Raw genomic sequence first — 20,391 nt, 5'->3', positions numbered from 1 at the left:
GGTGACCTGGAATACGTGTACTGTGTGGGTGTCCTGAGGACCGGTGTTAAGAACCAGTGTTCTAGCCGGTGCTAAATGAACAGTAGAATCTGATTGGCTAACCCATAGCAACATGCCATCTTTAATAGAACTCCCATCTTAGTAAATAAACCGCTAGTTCAAACCGATTCCTTGGTTTGAACTGGAAATGGTTCCTGATTCACACCGAGCCTAGCAAGCAGGTTAACGCCACCCCGGCGAACACTCGCCCACCCAGCCACCCGAATCCCATCGCTAAGCTGCGAGAAGATGTGTACACTTGCACATCCGCTCGCCTGTCCATCCCTGTCCGAAAGCCTTGGCGAATGGAAATTTTGCCAAAGACGCTCACCATGGGGGACTGCAAATGTGCTGTTCCCCCACCATCGAGGGCGGGCCGAACTCGTACTTGTGCAAAAAGGTCTGATTCGGCCCAGTAGTTTCCTCTCTTCAGTAGGTAGCCCGTACTTGGTACTGTATGTGTGGATAATCCAAACCCAATATAATGTCCCGATATTTCAATAGCTCAAAAGTGTTTCATTAGAGATAAGTACCTCCAAATCGCAGAAAATAAACATACAAATGAATGTAGCCAAGTCCTTAAACATTGTAACTATTCCAATAGCCTAATTTCCTCCGCCGAAAGGTTTTTCTGGGGAACCAGAAGTTGGGCTCTCTCAATGCGGATCTCTCATACAGTATGACCACTTACCCATGGGAGGATAATGATGGTATAGGAATAATAATCATGTCAATTTATTGTCAGGATTTTTCCTCCTTCTATTGCCCTGATGATGTTCTTTTACACACTGTGTGTTTTGGCTTCATGGTCTCGGAGTATCCAGAGATGTAGCGCAGTCTGAAATTCCCCCGACTGTTTCTCTGAAGGAAATAATTTAGAGCGAAACCTGTTCTTCTGGGAAATGGTGTTATGCAATTACAGGTTTCTCCCGGAGTTCCTGTGCATGCTGTCTGAGTTGGTGAAAGTTGAATCACAAATACATCTCTTTTTTGATAATATGGTATCCATTCCGTACTGTGTAACCAGAGATCTTGAATAGAAGGAACCCATGCCCCCTGAGACCTGGATATCCCACCACACCAGGATTATTGAAGGCGGTGTATATATTGGTCCTTACCCATATACTGGCGTTTTAGCAAAGCTCAGAGGGAGATACAGTACCAGCAAATCAGAACCTAGCACAGCCTGGGAAAATGGCAGAAGCTAGTTGGTTAGTGCTTTATCCACTCTACACTGTAACACTCTCCTTGATACCTCACCCATTACCTGGTATGCGGTCTGCCAGGACAATATAAGGTACTTATGTAGTATCTGGGCTGCCGATTTTTTGATTGTATGCCTTAAGTTAAGGCATACAATCAGATGCGATGCGATGACCCGATTTTTCCATAGGATTCAATGTTAAAATGGACTGAGTCCATTTTAACATGGAATTCAATGGGAAAAAGGGGTCCTTTTCATACCCCTACTATCCAAGTGGGCATGGAGTTGGATATAAACCTGTGGCGAGCGTAGCGAGCCACCGAGCCCGAAGCGTGGCGAGCGAAGCGAGCCCCGCGAGGGGACGGTATTCTGTGTCCCCTCGCGGGGCTCGCTACGCTCGCCACGCTTCGGGCTCGGTGGCTCGCTACGCTCGCCACAGGTTTATATCCAACTCCATGCCCACTTGGATAGTAGGGGTATGAAAAGGACCCCTTTTTCCCATTGAATTCCATGTTAAAATGGACTCAGTCCATTTTAACATTGAATCCTATGGAAAAATCGGGTCCATCGCATCGCATCGCATCGCATGCGATTTGGTCGGGTGCGATGCGATGCGATGGACCCGATTTCAAAATCGGCAGCCCAGTTACTACATAAGTACCATATATGTTTTCATTTCCATTAACTCATTAACTGTTCTTTGAAACTAAACAGATTTGTATATATATTTTATGTAATCTATTCTCAGTCCCTATGTGCTCATCATTTCCAGTTTCTATTTTTTTTTTTTTTTTTGAAAAGACGAAACCTTTAAATAATAATGTAGTTAAGCTAAGTCATTCTCCCTCTTCCCCTGGTGCTCTCTCATGTGGAATCCAGTCCTTCTCCCTCTTCCCCTGGCACTCTCTCATGTGGAACCCAGTCCTTCTCCCTCTTCCCCTGGCACTCTCTCATGTGGAACCCAGTCCTTATCCCTCTTCCCCTGGCACTCTCTCATGTGGAACCCAGTCCTTATCCCTCTTCCCCTGGCACTCTCTCATGTGGAACCCAGTCCTTCTACCTCTTCCCCTGGCACTCTCTCATGTGGAACCCAGTCCTTCTCCCTCTTCCCCTGGCACTCTCTCATGTGGAAGCCAGTCCTTCTTCCTCTTCCCCTGGCACTCTCTCATGTGGAAGCCAGTCCTTCTCCCTCTTCCCCTGGCACTCTCTCATGTGGAAGCCAGTCCTTCTCCCTCTTCCCCTGGCACTCTCTCATGCGGAATCCAGTCCTTCTCCCTCTTCCCCTGACACTCTCTCATGTGGAAGCCAGTCCTTCTCCCTCTTCCCCTGGCACTCTCTCATGTGGAACCCAGTACTTCTCCCTCTTCCCCTGGCACTCTCTCATGTGGAACCCAGTCCTTCTCCCTCTTCCCCTGGCACTCTCTCATGTGGAACCCAGTCCTTATCCCTCTTCCCCTGGCACTCTCTCATGTGGAACCCAGTACTTCTCCCTCTTCCCCTGGCACTCTCTCATGTGGAACCCAGTACTTCTCCTTCTTCCCCTGGCACTCTCTCATGTGGAAGCCAGTCCTTCTCCTTATTCCCCTGGCACTCTCTCATGTGGAAGCCAGTCCTTCTCCCTCTTCCCCTGGCACTCTCTCATGTGGAAGCCAGTCCTTCTCCCTCTTCCCCTGGCACTCTCTCATGTGGAATCTAGTCCTTCTCCCTCTGTTCTCCTGGAGCTCTCTGAAGCGGAATCTGCCAACTCTCTCCCCTGACGCATAATTAGAACAAATACCAGACAGATATTAAATGATAAAACATTATTATGGTGTATATATATTATTAGCTAACCGAAGTAATTTTACCTCATACAGTAATCCTACCACTTAGGGAAAAAAAGTACAGTATTTTGTAATGCACGAACAGGTTATTTTTATCTACATAATTTCTACTGCAGTTTGGTCATTAAGGTCATCATTGTGTGATTCATAAAGCTTAACGCTTTCTCCTAGGCCCTGGTTATGCTTTTCTTGGTCTCACATCGTCTGATGAACGGATTTGTTTTTTCTAATTTTGACAGATTTATTCCAGAGAACATGGTGCAGAAAAAGTTATCTATATTGCTGCATCCAGACAGTGAATTCACCTTGATTTAAGAATGATGCCATTTTCTAGATCAAAATGTTCTACTAATACCATGCTATATAGTATTGTTATGGGGAAGCCACACACTGGTACAAATGGCCGGTTATTGTGCCTAGGGACATAAGGAATCTTTGCAGAACACCCGACCAGGCACAAGATGTGGAATTGCAAAAGAAATCTCACAATAGATCATGAAAATTATATAACAACCTATATATAAAAGTGCCATCTGTCCTTTATCCTATATGTTAGTTAGTTGAAGCAAGATGCTTGAGGTTGTCATTCATAATATTTACATTTTAACAAAATGTTCCTGCTTTACGAAAGACGTCACTTCAATATTTTTTTTTTTTTCCCAGTGAAAACTATTTAGTGCGCTGGTCAAGTTCAGGCCTGCCGAAAGACATTGAGAGACTGCACAATCTACGGGCTGTTTTCACCGTAAGTTATTCTTATAGAGGTTTTAGTAGTATGTTTTGATACTCGGATGCGAATTCGCATCCGAGCAAGTCAACCAGAATAATGGCTATAGTGCTTAATTAAGATATATATCTTCCAGTGTTTTTAGATCTGCGTATGTTGCTGATAGTGCCTTAATTGCGGCAGCATGACCAACTTGCTGCTGGCATTTGGGGGAGGCGACATGGAGCTTTGTAAAAACCTGGGGTGTGCTGGACATGTTTTCTTGACCTGCTAAAGCCAGTGGCTGCTTCCTTCGGTGTGAACCCAGGGTGCTGTGTTGCTGTTTAGGAGTACACTGCAGTTATCTGGTGCCCTTTAGCCAAATGATTTGTGCTCTTTTCTAAAACTAGTTAATTAGCCAGCAAATTTATAGTGTTAATAGACACCTTTAGTTGTGACTTTGTAGCTTGTCCCCTCTAACCCGCCGATCTTGCGTAGTCTATATTGCAGTCTCCGCTAATGGCCGGGTACAAGCTACAGCAATCTGAGGCCAATCTGTCATTTCTGATCGAATCGTTCAATGGGCATGATCAGTCTTGGCGCATCATCATTCGCATGCTGTACAGATGGAGCCAGCCTTAACTTTGCAGGGGCTGGCGGTTCTATCCAGCGGCCGGCTCCCACACGCTCGTGTGCCCCGTGACAACGGACCTTGTTCCGGGTCCCTGCTGCCTCCCCCGGTGCCCTTCCCACCCCGCCATCCCCCCTAACCCTGCCTGTCTCCCTGAAGCGGAGACGGGCAGGGACCCGCATCGCCACCGTCGAGAGACTGGGGTGCATGTGAGACGCACGCGCGTCCCAATCTCTATCGCCGGCGCTCGCCAGAGGAGGGGATCTGGCGGGTGCAGAGCAAAGAAAAAGGGCGCTCCATCTGTATCTTCTGGCATGGCCAACCTGATGATACCAAATGCGGCCCCGTGCAGTTTATTGAAGTACGGAAGGTGGGATTGTTCCGTCCTTCAGTACGTCGTTCTGATAAGTACAGTAGGAGCAAGTTTCATCTTTGCTCCTTTGGCCATAGCTAGCCATGGCTATTCTATTGTTCTCAGCTACAATACGTATTGTATTGCAGCTGAGAACAATAGAATAGCCATGGCTAGCCATGACCAAAGGAGCAAAGATGAAACTTGCTCCTACTGTACTATAGATATAATATATCATCCTATCGGCTGCCATATTGTCTAGGTACACATTCTTCTGGTGTGTACACGGCCTAAGGCCCCTTTCACACACACCGGTAGCCACCGGGCGGCGAAACCCCGCACAGCCAAAAAGCCGTGCCGCACACCGAAGTTTACAATGGTAGGGATGGCCACATCCCGTGTGGATAAACACCATGCTGTCCATTGTTAACTACTGTGCACGGCACGGCTTTTGCCCGTGTTGGGTTTCGCCAACCGGTGTCAGCCGCAGCGTGTGACACAGCCCTAAGGCTGCAATTTGTATTGAGCAATTGAGGTTGTGTTTACCAGAGACACCCTTCACTAGTCCCCGTACCCCCAATTACAAATGGGCGTTATCATTGAACAAAGAAAACTATCTATTTAAGACACACTTGCAAGCCCAAGCATTGAGGAGATACACTTCCCATTTAAAAAAAAAAAAAAAAAAATCCTTTTGACCATGTTTCCAGTCACTTTTATAGAAGGACACATCTGGTTATGACCATTTTCTGGCTCTCTCAGAGCTCATTAGAAATCTCTGGTCCTAGATATGTCCCACTGCTCGTTGTTTTATTTGAATGAGTCTACCATAAACCTATTATACTAATTACTGTAGTCTATTATTTTACGTTGGCATATCTGTCCGGCTTTATAAGAAGGAAGAAAGATGGATTGAAACAAATCAGAGCTCCCTGGAGTTACACAAAAATGCTCAACACGCATCTGACCGTTCTTTTTCTTCCTGACTTGGCTAAAGACTATAATCTGTCCAATCTTTCTGTTTAGAGCAAAAATCTGATCATGTATGGAAGAAAATGACAATGAACCATTTGCTCCAAAAAAGCCAGAAAATGCACAAAAATGGTCCTTGGGATAAATTGTTTAAGCCAAATGGATATAACCAATTTACATGAATGTCTGTCTGTGTTTTTTCAGCATTTGGGAACAAATGGTCAATTATCATTTGTTCCTACTGGAAAGCCTGGACAGATAATCTAAAGGCCCCCATACATTAGTTTGACTTGTCTTAAGGGCAAGTCAGACCTGAATTACCTTGAGCTTCCGAGGCTGCTCCCCAGGAAGGTTCACAACGGACTTGGCACTTGATTGGCCATTTTGTACGTGCGATAAATCACAGCTGGAAGTCGGGTGCTTTTAGCTGGCTTCACATACATCTTATGGACATCACTTCCGACCCAGTGAGCACAGCACCACGTATCTAATCGGAGCGCGTGTGCGTGCACCACGTATCTGATCATGCGATTTGGCCTGATTTCTTGGCCTAATCCATTGGCATCGGGTGAAATTAGGCCAAATCGCACTACTGTATGGGGGCTTCTACAGTTTGTATCCAACTTATTAGCATCTCCCTTACAGGATCTGGGGAGTAAAGACTTTAAAAGAGACAAGATCAGCTTTGTCTGTCAGATTGTGAGAGTTGGACGCATGGAATTACGAGACAATAACACCAGGAAACTAACTTCAGGTCTAAGGAGACCATTCGGGGTGGCAGGTAATTATTTTAAGTAAATTAATCTATATGCACTTAAGCCTTTAAAAAATGTATTTTATTATTAAAATAGTGGTACATGTGAATTATCCGGGCTGCCGATTTTGTCCTTAAGTTTAGTTAACTTAAGGACACCCGACCGACGCGATGCCCGCGATTTACCCCCAAATCGCGGGCATCGCGTCGGTCGCGGCTGTTATAAGGGGCCGCGACGCGACCGACGCGATGCCCGCGATTTCCCATAGACAGTAATGTTAAAATTACTGGACCCGATTTCCCATGTTAAATGTATGACAGTAATGTTAAATGATGTGCAAAATAAAATGACAATGTGAAATGGGCCAATATGGCCATTTCACATTGGATATGTTTTAAAAAAAATGTTTCATGGCCCCCCACCACCGTTAACGCCACCCCGCTATTGACGCCAACCCGAAGCGTGGCGAGCGGCGGCGGTACGCGTCCTCCGACCTTTTCATACCCCTACTATCCACGTCGGCGTGGAGTTGAGAATAGAAAGTGTGGCGAGCGCAGCGAGCCACCGAGCCTGAAGTGTGGCGAGCGCAGCGTGCCCCGCGAGGGGACGCGGATACCTTCACAGGTACACGCGTCCCCTCGCGGGCTTCACAGATGTCCGCGTCCCCTCGCGGGGCTCGCCACGCTTCGGCCTCGTTGGCTTGCTGCGCTCGCCACACTTTCTGTTCTCAACTCCACGCCGACGTGGATAGTAGGGGTATTAAAAGGTCGGAGGACGCGGAACGCTGCGCTCGCCACGCTTCGGGTTGGCGTCAATAGCGGGGTGGCGTTAACGGGGCCATGAAACATTTTTTTTATAACATATCCAATGTGAAATGGCCATATTGGCCCATTTCACATTGTCATTTTATTTTGCACATCATTTAACATTACTGTAATAATTTTAACATTGCTGTCTATGGGAAATCGGGTCCATCGCGTCTTTTAACATTACTGTCTATGGGAAATCGCAGGCATCGCGTCGGTCGCGTCGCGGCCCCTTATAATGGCCGCGACCGACGCGATGCCCGCAATTTTTCGGGCGCGATGAAAAAATCAGCAGCCCGGATAACTCACAAGTACCAAAATAGTTATAACAAATTTAATATCTTTTTACTCCACTTTCATACAATGGTTCTGATTAAAAAAAAAAAGTAAAGGAGTAATTTGTCTTTGGAACAAACCATGGTGCAGTGCTAGGGGTGTACATGCATTCATTTGTTTTGCATGCAGGGAAAATACTATTCGCTTTTGCACGCCTGGCACCTTTTAGTTTGTGCACTGCTAGGCTACGCCCCTCCCAAGCTACCAATAATCTATCTGCATTTATTTAATCTGCTCCACCTGCAGTGCAAGATGGTTTATACGATGGTACAGATTACTTTTTATTTAGTTTTGCTTCTAACTCTGGATAAGGACTATTGTGTATGGATAGAAACAGTTGTTTACCTAAAGTCCATAAATAGGCTTTCTGGTGATTATTATTTTAATAATACTTGGGTAACAATTAAAGGGGTTGTTCGCTTAAAACTTTTCCCTTTGGATCTCTGTTAAAGTTTTTATTCTCCCTGGGGCAGATATATTGATCATGGTGAAGTGATAAAGTTGTTGGTGATAACACAGCAGCCAGTCAGCTCCTAACTGTTATTACTCCCCCCCCCCCCACACTTTTAGTGTTAATAAGGAAGTTACTGATCAAATGGAATAAATGTATATGAAATGTATTCAGTCAGAGCAAAGGATATTTGAACTGTACAAAAAATGTTTTTCTATCTTATCATTCATTTATTTTTGGGCACGTAACTGAGAATTAGATTTGGTTGAGTTATTTTGTTTCTGTGCAGGGTAAATACTGGCTGCTTTATTTTTACACTGCAATATAGATCTCACTTTGAAGTAAAACCCCACCCAAATCTAACTCTCTGCACAAGTAACATCTGCCCCACCTGCAGTGCACAATGGTTTTGTCCATCTAAGAAGGATTTTGTTAGAAAGAGTGAACTAGAATAAGGCCCTAAGTGCCTGATTCAGTCCTGCTTGCTAGGCTGCATATATTCGCTTTCTACAAAGCAGGTAAATACTGTTTTTGTGGGCACGCCCATTAAACGCTGACCACCCCCTCCTTGTCTCTCAATTTGCTAACACCCTGGTGAGTGAAAAACTCGCCGAAGGCCTTCGCTCCGGGGGTGTGCACATGAGCGACAGTGCGCATACGCACACGCCCGCCATCGGAGATGGGGCCGAATTCGGACAGGTCTAAACCGACCCCTAAATGCTGCATATTCCTATTCCTAGAGTGCTTTTCATGCTTCCATCTGATACAAGCTGTCTGGGAAAGTGCATGTGTCTAACGACGCACCGCGCTTCTCTGGGGCTGAAACGAGCGAGGAAAGCGGCGACAGCTGCTAAATAAAGCTTGAATATAGATACTAGAACGTGATGCACATTCCATCTTTTTGCATTCCATTACCAGCGTTCCATCCATTAAAACACTCATAGACACGGCCCACAATGTTAATTTTATGTCTGTCTGCTTTCAGTAATGGATGTGACGGACATAATTACTGGAAAAGTTGACGATGAGGACAAACAGCATTTTATACCTTTCCAGCCGTAAGTACTTAGTGTTCAAAACATTTACAGCTATAGTGTCCAGTAGACTCTGGTTCTGGGTTTTTCTTCCGTCAGCTGTAAAATACTGTGTAACCTGGTTCCGATCCATTTTCTTTTGGTATTTATAATGCTGTGCATAAAAATTATCCCCTTTTTGCAAACCGCATACCTTCTAACTTTCCCTATTTCAGTGGCACAGTCACATTTTTTCAGACACTGTACTTGCAGTCCACCCGAAGGCCATGGTATCCTGCATATCCTGCAGGTGTAGGGTTGGTTGGGGGGGGGGGATTGTCATTACATTACTGCTGCTCTCCACAGCAGAGTAGCAGGCGCATGTTAAATAGATGCCATGCATGCACATTTGTTGCGAGGAAGTGATTCTGGGGGTTGCACAGCAAGTGTAGAGCACCCCCCCCCCTCCATGAGGCCGAAAATGGGGTACCTGCTGCGAGGCTATCCTAGGGATAGTCGATGGTCGATATGATTCTAATTCATTGATGTTTATGGTAGAAGTAGAATAGTTTTGCCATCCACGGGGGAGAACCAGTTGGTTTCCCTCTATCGATGTCAAGCATAAACAAATATTTTGGTTTTATTTTTTTTCCCAAAGGTGAAGTCCGCTGCCATGTTTTGATTGGCCCACAGGCAACGATGGCCATCCCTAGACTATGCTCCTATTTGTCGAGGCTACGCCCATCCACCCGTGGTCACTCCCCCTTTCGCTCCTCATTTCCAATTGCCAGATATTGAGGTGTATTCAATGCCGCAGCAAGGGGGGGTTTGTATGGTGAGGGTGGCTTATTTTCATCAAGAAACAGCCATCCTCGCCATCCAACCCCCTCGCCGTATTAAATGTTTGACCGGAATCCTCGCCGATCCCCTTAAACGGCGAGGTTTGCCACAAATGCAGTAAGTCTCAAAAAGAGTAGTTCAGTATATGGTATGCACAGTTCTATGATACAGAGTGTCCTATGCAAGCCGATGGGTTCCTTCAAAACTTTTCTATGCCTCCGGCTTGCTTAGCACAATGTCTATCATTTAGATTTATTGCCTACATGTGGCTCTTCCAGAAAGCTTCACAGAGGAATGTTTTCTTTATTTTACGTTCCTTTTTTTCCCAGACCCAACTCTTCAGCTTAATGCACATTGACGTTGTATTGTAAGATAGTATTTGAAGCTTCTGAATTGTTACAACAGTACAGTCTGAATAATTTACCAAGACAGCTGTTTTATGGGCTTATATAACAAACAATACAAAGTCCTTGTTCCACATTAATTATCACTGAACGCCTCTGCACGGCCCACACTGACCTTCCCCATAATAATGTTATCTGCTTCCCAGGGATATACCTTATTATAACGCAGTCACATGTATTGCTTTCACAATCTTGTATATCCCTTTGAAGAAGCAGGAAAGTTTCATCTGGCATCAAATAACACAGGTTCAAAGGCCCGGCTACTTTGTAATAATCCGCCTGTAATGTAAGGGGGTGTAGTACATAATTCATATGTGATTTGCGTTGTATTTACTATATTGTACATCTATGCGTTCTTGGAATTGAACTCATCAACTCATTAGTGCGCCCGCAGGGTGGGTTTGCATTGCGTGCACACTTGCAATCCATGGGGCCGTGACGCACGCAGGCGCCTTTTAATGCCATCTGCGATGCGTTGACACGTGGGAGTACAGCCGGCAGACACATCTGTAGATACAAATGGTGCTCTGCTGTAGAATCAAAGGTGAAATAAGTCCGCCTATGTCACGCGTTTTGTTACGGATGGCCAGCAGGAACCCCCTCCCTGTCTCTGTGGAACAGGAAAACTTTCTTAGCAGAAGTGCTGGATCGCTGTGACAAACAGATGGCATTCCCTCCTGCAAAACGTTGTATAAAAATGGACAGTTTTAACTTTTTTATTAAAACAAATCATTTTTTTTTGCAAATGACAACAGTAAACAGGATAACATAATAAGGGTAAAAGATTATGGGAATGTAATACCACTTTCACACTGCCTAAAACCGGTATTTTGAAACGGTATCTAAAATGGGTCTGAGCCTTCATATTGCAGTAGATTACTGTTTTAAATACCATTCACATCAGTCAACCTGTTTAATCCCCTGAACATGTTTCAAGGCAGAATGCAGGGGACAGCCTATATCAGGTCTGTAGTCTGTTGTTTTTACTAAATACCGTTTCAGAGCCATTCTCACTGCATAAAAAACGGCTCTGAAACGTGTAGGACTCTGCTTTTTAAACGTTTTGAAATACCGGTTATCTTTAACCGGTAAATTAACTCTGGTGCTTTTAACGTTTTAAAATGGAAAAAACGGCAATATACCGTTTAACAAGTGCAGTGTGAAAGGGGTATAAGTGGGGCAGCTAAGGGGCTCAACCATGCAGGTATATATATTTTCTTACAGGACCAGATGCACCAAGCTTCAAAAAGTGATAAAGTGGAGAGTGATAACCCACCAGTCAATCCGCTCCTAACGGCCACATTACTTTCTAGGTTTGAAAATGACAGTTAGGTGCTGTTTGGCTGGTCATTTATCACTCTTCACTTTATCACCTTATTGAAGCTTGGTGCGTCTTGCCCAATGTGAGAAAGTGGCAATGGGGTACCTTTTGTTTTCTGTATAGATATGAGGCCTTAGAATAGTGGAGATCATTCAAGCGCGACTGCACCTGCGCCCATCATTTTGAGTATTGGGCAAAGGATGCAGCCAGGCATTGGGTCATTTGTTTGATATTCTGAAGCCTTTCAGGGGTGGGAAGGAGGTGGGGTGACAGGCTCCGCTTGGAAAATGGAGGTGCATTGCCACCGTTTAGGGGCCCGGTAATTTCCTGGCTTCGCTACTGCACAATACAGCGTGATCACGGCTGGTTCCAAAGGTGAACAGGTCCCTAAAAATATCTTTGTGTCACAATTTATTCTGTGAGGCAAATAAAACTGAAACAGTCAAATGGTATCAGCAGAAATTGATTTGCAACTTGATAGTGGAACTTTGCAGATGATTCCCATCAAAATAAATGCCGGAATGGGAAATACAGTACATTCTACCTCCTACTTCCGTGTATCGGAGATGACTTGTCTCCTCTCTCCAGTGACTTAACACCGTAGGTAAAGAGTACACAGAAGATGCAAATTTCAAATGTGGGCACCACCCCAACTGCCACTCCAACCACTGCCAAAGACCTCTGGCCGGTATTAACTGGCAATTAGTGCGGTTCCCCTTTATGAATTGTGCTGTAGCCCCCACTTCAGGGACCACTACTGGTTAGGGAGTTTGCTGGACATCTTGGAACAGTAGAAGGGCGTATGAGTCTATCCCAAAAGCAGATTTTTGGGCCTCATTCCTGGTGGCAACCCAGAAGCGTGTGCACCTCCCAGTTATACGTTTCGACCTTAAAGCTTCCATTGGAATCGCCTTCAAATTATACTGTAGAAATAAGTCAAAGCTTCTAAATACTGTTGCATGCAATGCAATTTCTTTTCCTTTTCGAGAAATCTAAACTCTCTTTGTGCAGCTTAATTATTAAGGACAGGCCTTAGCCATGAAACAAAACCGAATTCACTATCCGTATCTCATCCCCCGCACATGTTATTGCTTATGATGTTTCATTCTGTACACATAAACTATAGCAAGTTGCGAGCAATCTGTTATGCTATTTGAATATTTGATTAGAAGTTGACAGTGAGAACAGTCGTGTTCTCCCCCTACTGGGAGACAAATTATTTTGCTTGCACAAGTAACTATTAGGATGTTTACGTGTTATGTGCATTACCGAATCTCTCGCTGTGATCCAGCTTCTTATTGAACAGCCCTGGTCACAGACGCACAGCAACGTTTGAGCTTTGCCGGGTTTCGGTCTCATGTCGCCCTTAAGATCCTTTTACCCAGATTTCCTCTACGCTCCGTCTCTGTTCATGAATGCTACACATCTTAAGGAGATGATGTAGAAATATTGTGGGTCATGCGGAGGCTATGAGGTGAAGAAAAGGCTATTTGTATAATTTTGCGCTAGATAAAATAAAATGGAAGCGTTCCCAGCAGTGATCTCTGAATTGTCATTAACAGTTGCTAAGAAATGTGGAAATAGAAACACAGCAATTGTTCGGATTGAGATTGGGGGGGGGGGGTTCACGAAAAAAAATTACGGTAATTTATTTTTATAATTAAGAAAGTATGGTTTGTATGCTGACTATGGATTGATACTAATGCAAAATGCAATGTTATATTTCATGAAAAGACCTTACAATGTTTCTGTCAAGGGGCCTACACACCGGGAGATGTTGCTGAGTAATCTCTCAGGGCCAGTGATCTCCGATGAGAACACTGGCCCTGACCGACCATACAGTATAACATGATTTATCCAGCATGCTGATCTTGATCGCCGGTCAATAGTAGTGTTCCTTCTAGGAACCAAACGGGGCAGGGAGCTGGAGGGGCGGACCGGGCACGCCAACGTCACAATTAGGGGCGTGCCCGGGCCGCAGCGTCACAATTGGGGGCCTGCCCGGGCCGCCGCGTCACTGAAGGGGGGCGTGCCCGGGCCGCCGCGTCACTGAAGGGGGCGTGCCCGGGCCGCCGCGTCACTGAAGGGGGCGTGCCCGGGCCGCCGCGTCACTGAAGGGGGCGTGCCCGGGCCGCCGCGTCACTGAAGGGGGCTCGCCCGGGCCGCTGCGTCACTGAAGGGGGCGCGCCCGGGCCGCCGCAATACTGAAGGGGGTGTGCCTAGCCGTAACTAAGTCCCCCGAGCTGCCGGGAAAGCGCCGTGCACCACAATCTATGGCGGCGCTGGGCTTCACTGGTGCACTCCGGCGGGCAGGCAGCAGGCTGTTTTAGCGGGGTGCTTCTAGAGGGGCAGGGCGCATTCTGCCCTTTAAAAATCGGGCAGGGCGCAGCGCCCCGCTAAAACAGCCTAGCGGGAACACTAAATAGCGGTGCCCAATCGCTTGGATAATGCACTGAAACCATCCCATGTGTAGGCCCCATAACATATTTTCACTTATGATCCTTACCCATTTTTTTTTTTTTACTTCTGCTAATCTCAGCCATTGAAAATTCCTGAGGGCATTTTTTAAGCGGCGGCTTTTCGAAGCTGTCACCTGTAGACCGAAACGGCTGCAGGACTTAAAAGGGAAATGTTATTAAATGTAAATACAAAACAAAGGGTATTTTGCATTTGACCTTGTTGCCTTTTTAAATCCTCTGCCCATAACCTCCAACAAGTGGCAACTTGGCAAACCTGCCGCTTGATAAATACTGCCATTAATTACTTTAATTCCTGTTCATTCTGTTGGTTTAAAAGTTAAACTCCTGATCATTTTACACCCATACTCATATATCTTGAATTATTTTCCAGATTTTAAAGTGTTTTTTTTTTTTTCTTCTTTTTTTGGGTTGTATAAATTTTATTAATGAGAAGTTTTTGAATACATATAAAAAGGCATTACAATTTTCATATAAGCTTACTTTTTTTTTTTTCTTTTTAACTATTATTATGCCTGTGAGGCTTGTGGGGACTCTCTCAGACACACTTCTCATGGCCTTAGAATGGCTTTTATCTTCTCGGAAGTGATTTCCCAAGTACTGATCTTTCCGTATCTTTCTTGTCATCTATTCCTGTTCTTTGTATGTTGTGGACTAATACACAATTTTGTACAATCTGTGCTATGACCTCATCCATTCCCCTTGTTTCTGTGATCTCTGGCTTTCTGTGACCCTTTGTTACCCGTGGTGGTGTCTGTGATGTGCACTCCAGGCTAGCATTGGATGACGTCATCCGCCACAAGCAGCTCAACCTATCATCCCGTTTTTCACCCAGGGTGGCGGGGGAGAGTGACTTCCTTCAGACTGTTATAAACAAAGTGATTGCCGCCAAGGAAGTCAACCACAAAGGGCAAGGTATGTACTTTTTGATGCGGTATTGACGCAGCACCATGAAGCTGGGAAAATACTTTTCAATGTTCTAGACTTGGAAATTATACTGTACTGGATACAGATTCTTATTTTTATTAAAATATGTGTTCTAAAACTGGAAGCAGATAGTTTTTCGCCACCGCAAGACCGATACACCCCGTTGGTGTAAACAGATGATTTAAACCACTGTTTCTTGAATGTAATCTGCATAAATTAACTTTTTTACGTTTGTCTCTATGTAAATTGAAAGCAGAAGTAGATTGTAATGATGACGGTTTGATGGTTAATTGTGGTAAAGTAAAATTAAGTTTATGATTGATAAGGAGGGCAATGCACTCACATGATTAGACAAAGTTGGCCAAATTATTTGGGTGGCTTTTCTTGAGAGGGCCTGGTCTTTTACAACCAATGAATTTTTTTTTTTTTCAAAAGAGATGTAATAAAATACCGTGCAGAGGGCATTCTATGACATATACAATACAAAGAGCATTCAGTGATCTGTATACAATACAGAGATATTTATAATATAGGCAGCATGATATGAAATACAAAAAGCAAATGCTAAGATAACATTTCAGTTATGGGTTAGGTATAGCGCAATCAAATGATCTTTATATAACACAGGTCATTGGAATACACTCTGTATACAATACAGATAATATTTAATGAGCTTGTATAGAAAATAAGGTGAATTACAAGGTGAAGTAGCCTATACACAATTCAGAGCTCATCCTAGTGACCACTATACAATACAGGGATCATTTGAGTGACCACTATACAATGAGATAAATATTCTAATGAGCTATAAGCCATCCAATGACCATTTGAGTAACCAAAACACAATAACCGTGTTCTACAATGCTAATTATTCTTATTGGTCCCTATACATTGCAGACCACAGATCTCTCAAGGCATTCACCGATTTTTTATTTAAATGATTATTTACCGGTCACTGCATTACAGGTTGAGTATCCCTTATCCAAAATGCTCGGGACCATAAGAATTTTGGATAACGGATTTTGTGAATGGGGGATATTTTGGCCAAATCACAGTAATTGGGAGCTGGCTACTTCCAGCTCTCTGGAGAAACGTCCAAGCCATCCTTTATTCAGCATGCTGGGACCTACCAGTGCGTTCCATCATATGGAGTGCTGGAAACTTTACTTTGACTCTTACTATACCCTGTAAAAGGCCCAGAACACTCCTCTATTATTTTTTTTATTTAAATGCAACAAGAGAACCATCAAAAAGATCTATGTAAAGATTTTATTATGTAACGGTAGTCAAAGGAAAATGTAACTGTCCTCTTCCTCTGCCTTCAGGTCTGTGGGTCACCATGAAACTATTGCCTGGTGACATTCATCAGATTAGAAAGGAATTTCCTCACCTGGTGGATAGGTCTACAGCTGTGGCACGGAAAATGGGCTTCCCCGAGATTATAATGCCAGGTGTGTCTAGTTTCATATATGTACCGGTAAAAAAATGTATTTGTCCAGATGTGTCCTCATACAACTAGCCTATATATGCCATGGGACGCTTGGTTTGAGTGAGGCATAATTTTCACCTCTTTTTTACCTGAACAATGCCTCTTATTCTCAATGCAACTAGGACTCGCCAGGAGACTCTACCGCTTTAGTTTATAAGCAACAATTATATCTTTACCTGTATACGATGCATAGCAGTAGTTGAAAAATTCAGTGGCATTATAGCACTTCTTATAATGAATCAGAGACTCAGTTGCACACATGCGGGATGCATACCAAATGAATCAGCAGCGTCTCCTGGTGTGTCGTTTTCAGGGTAAAAAGACACACTTGCAGAGTCGCTTGGAACTGTTTGGTGCGAATGCAGCAATAATTTGAGGACACATCTGTAATTATAAATGAGCATGGTGAATATAAAAATTAAGATTAAGGTGTTTAAGTAGAAAATAGTTTTTTTGTACATATCTCCTGTGTCTCGTAACTTCATACTTACTGTACTTACGTACTGTTCATCAGAGTCTTTGTTTTAGTGATTGCAGTGACTGTAACAATAATACAGATTATTCTGCAGACATGGTGTATGCATGATAAGACTCCAAAAATGTTTGTTTTATTTTGGGGATTTTTTTGAAGGTTTGACACATTACACACCTCTATAATCCTTACTGTTTTTCCCTGTGCTGCCAAGCGCGCTAAAATGAATGTCATCAGGGTTTTGATGTCACTAAAGGCTATTTATGTACACCTGAGAGGCGGCTTTTCCCTGGTAACAGTGCACAAAGGCGGCACTGTAGCTGTGATCTAAACCAGAAGTGACACCCGCAGTACTCAGGAGTTACTGGTGCTGTCCCAGTGCCTGGGGGAGTCAGACCCCCACAAAACACTTTGGGTGACTTATTTCAGCTGTGTGATGACTTTATATTCTTTTAATACATTTTTTTCTTTGGATTACAAATGGATCGTCTGTAGAAAGAGGAAAATAACATTATGGTTTTTCATTTTTCTTGTGATGTGACACTAAGACCTACATAGCTACAAATCCGAGTTACATGGATCAGGATTGCCTATCAGCAGCTCAGTTCTATACAGATGGAGCCTCTTTCAGCTAGGCTTCTCTGGATAGCCATGGTGAGACGAGGCCTATTATTCTCATCTGCAATACAATACATAGAACAATACAGTAGGGAATTTGCATAGGATTATGTCCGAAGGCTCTGGCTCACTTAATCCTATTAAAGGGCTAGATGAGGATGGCTCGTAGGTAAAAAGGTCATTATGGGATACAATTATAATCCTGGCAGTTGGGTTGGCAGCTGCTGGAATCACGACCACCGTCAGAACACCGGCGCCGGAACGTCAAAGTGGATCAGGTTACCAGCGCTGGACAGCTGGCATCCTGAATGTAAGTATGCCGGGGATGGGGGAAGGTTAGGTGTAGGCACTGGAGGGGATTTGGGGTTATGCTGCAGGGAGAGGGGTTAGGTTGGGGTACTTATAAGGGGTTGAGAAGGGGGGGGGGGGGGGTTTGGTGTAGGCGGCGGTAAAGGTTATGGTCAGGCCACTGGGGAGGGGAATTAGGGTTAGGCTGCAAGCAGGAAAGGTTAGGAGGAGAGGATTAACTAACTTACAGAGCCGCTGTTGGGTTTTTTTTTGTATCCGGATGCCGGGTCAGTATTTTGACCGAAGCATGACCGCGATATCATATATATCCCAGCATTAACTATTGTAGAATCATACGCTGAAGCTATGTTCCAAATGGTTAAAACCTAATGGCCTCTCATTTAAATCAAAGCCGGTACTTGTGTATTAGCAGGGCACCCGGCTACGCTACGCTGACAACGTTCCTTAGGCTCCACGTGGGCGGGGATTTAACTTTATAAAGTGTGGCGAGCGCATCGAGCCCGGGAACGTACCTTAGGCTCCACATGGGCGGGGAGTTCATTTTATAAAGTGTGGCGAGCACCGCCGTATCCACATCCCCTCGTGGGGTTCACTGCGCTCGCCGCGCTTCAGGCTCTCTGCGCTCGCAACACTTTATAAAATTACCTCCACGCCCACGTGGCTACTGGGGGGTATGATGTGGATAGTGGGGATATAAACCATTATGTACAGTATTAGCACAGCTTCAGTTACATAAATTACGGAGTTTACGTAAGTTACGTAGCCAGCATAGTGGTGTATTGGTATTCTCAATACACCACTACGCAAACTACGTAATGGGCGCCGTGATAATACACAAGTACCTCAAAGCATTTCAGTACATTAAGCTACTGTGTAATTGATCTAATCCGCACAATTCATCTATGAGAGCCAAACCTGTCACTCATATTCCGCTGGCTCAGATTAGAGTTAAGGTCCCTATACATCTGCCTGCTGTTTTCCCCAACTTACTGAGGCGTGTGGAACTGCCGATTGGACCTGCCAATCAGAACCACCAATGATCATAAATCTGTCGGAGAATCAGGGAAATTCTTCATGTTAAAAAAATCCAGTAGTCAGAGATTTTTTAACTTGTTAAAAATTCTCGATTCCAAGGCATTGGGAGATCAGGCAATTGCATCGGTCTGTTTCGGGTGTTTTCGGACCATTAGTCAGAGAGCATATTAGGCTTGGGGCAGTTGTATCAAACCTTTGAGAGAGAGCGAGATACACGGGCAGATGTACTAAGCTTTGTGAAGTGTTAAAGCTGAGAGATACAAAGTCCCAACCAATCAGCTCTTGTCATTTTTCAAACACATACTCTAACATAGCAGGAGCTGATGGGTTGGGTCTTTATCACATTTCCCCCCAAATCCCAGACATTCAGCTTCTGTCATTTTTCAAACACAGCTTGTAAAATGAGAGAAGCTGATGGATGTGCTGTGGGATTTATGTAGTAAGCCTTGGAGAGAGAGGAGGTGGAGCTATAGAAAGTCCCAACTCAGCCGCTCTTAACCGCTATGTTGCAAACTGTGTTAGAAATGTCTCTCCAGTTAGGGCGGTATTCAATCCGGGATTCCAACTGTTGGAAAGTAACTTGACAGTTGGAATTCCACATTCCGACTGTCGAGTGTTGGAAGGTCCATGGATCGGCGTCAACAGCCACGGATTGTTGAAAAACGTCGGATCTAACACCCTTCAATGCTGTCTAGCTCCAAGCATTGATGAATCCCCCACATACATTGCTGTCTTTTCATAAATACATTTATTTATTGGTTTGAATAATAACTCCCCACATGCTTACACACAGTGACTGGCTGTCAGCACTCTGATTGGTGAATAGCTTTAGCCATCCACCAATCAGCATGCTGAAAGCCATTCACTGTCTGGCTGGGAGACAGAGAATGCTGCAGCATCCGGATGATAGGTTTCCAGTCAATACGTTGATCCCATATAGTGGACGTGCACTAGGTCAACATTGACAAAATGTCGACATAGGCAATGGTCGACGTGTGAAAATGGAAACATGCATTTTTCACAAATTTCTTCTGTTGTTGGACTTTTTCGTGTTTTATGGTCCACATGGACTGCAATTGGGAACGGTAACATGCGCTGAGAGCAGTGAGGCACAATGCCCACAGCATGGCAAGCAAAAAGCTTCCCTCATCGGGGGTCCATGTTGACAGGGGGTTGACATTGATGGGAATAAAACATAAAAAACCTTCGTGCTTCGGGCACGCTATTTTATTCTCCCACCATGCCCTAGTGGATGGTAGGGCATGAAATCCCGCCTGTCGGCTCAAAAAAACAGTGACAAACCCCATGTCGACCTTTTGACTGTCGACCTAGCCCATGTCGACCTAATGATTGTGTCGACCTAGATCCATGTCGATCTTGACCCATGTCGACTTTGCTGCATGTGGACCTA

At 44.5% G+C, this 20,391-nt stretch overlaps 1 protein-coding gene across 1 annotated transcript in view; it reads left to right on the top strand.

The window, feature by feature from the left end:
- The window catches only part of DOCK1 (dedicator of cytokinesis 1), a 342,756-nt gene that overhangs the window by 74,539 nt on the left and 247,826 nt on the right, over positions 1-20,391 (top strand). Inside the window, exons 9-13 of the mRNA XM_083149518.1 lie at positions 3,730-3,811; positions 6,373-6,508; positions 9,061-9,133; positions 14,966-15,045; positions 16,383-16,508. Of these exons, the coding sequence (XP_083005644.1) occupies positions 3,730-3,811; positions 6,373-6,508; positions 9,061-9,133; positions 14,966-15,045; positions 16,383-16,508 (497 nt within the window). The remainder of the gene's footprint in view (positions 1-3,729; positions 3,812-6,372; positions 6,509-9,060; positions 9,134-14,965; positions 15,046-16,382; positions 16,509-20,391) is intronic.

Source organism: Crinia signifera, chromosome 6, assembly GCF_055691185.1.
Source record: "Crinia signifera chromosome 6, ASM5569118v1, whole genome shotgun sequence".
Taxonomy (NCBI): Eukaryota; Metazoa; Chordata; class Amphibia; order Anura; family Myobatrachidae; genus Crinia; species Crinia signifera.
Note: the sequence above shows the minus strand (reverse complement) of the source record. Positions and strands in the feature narration are given on the sequence as shown.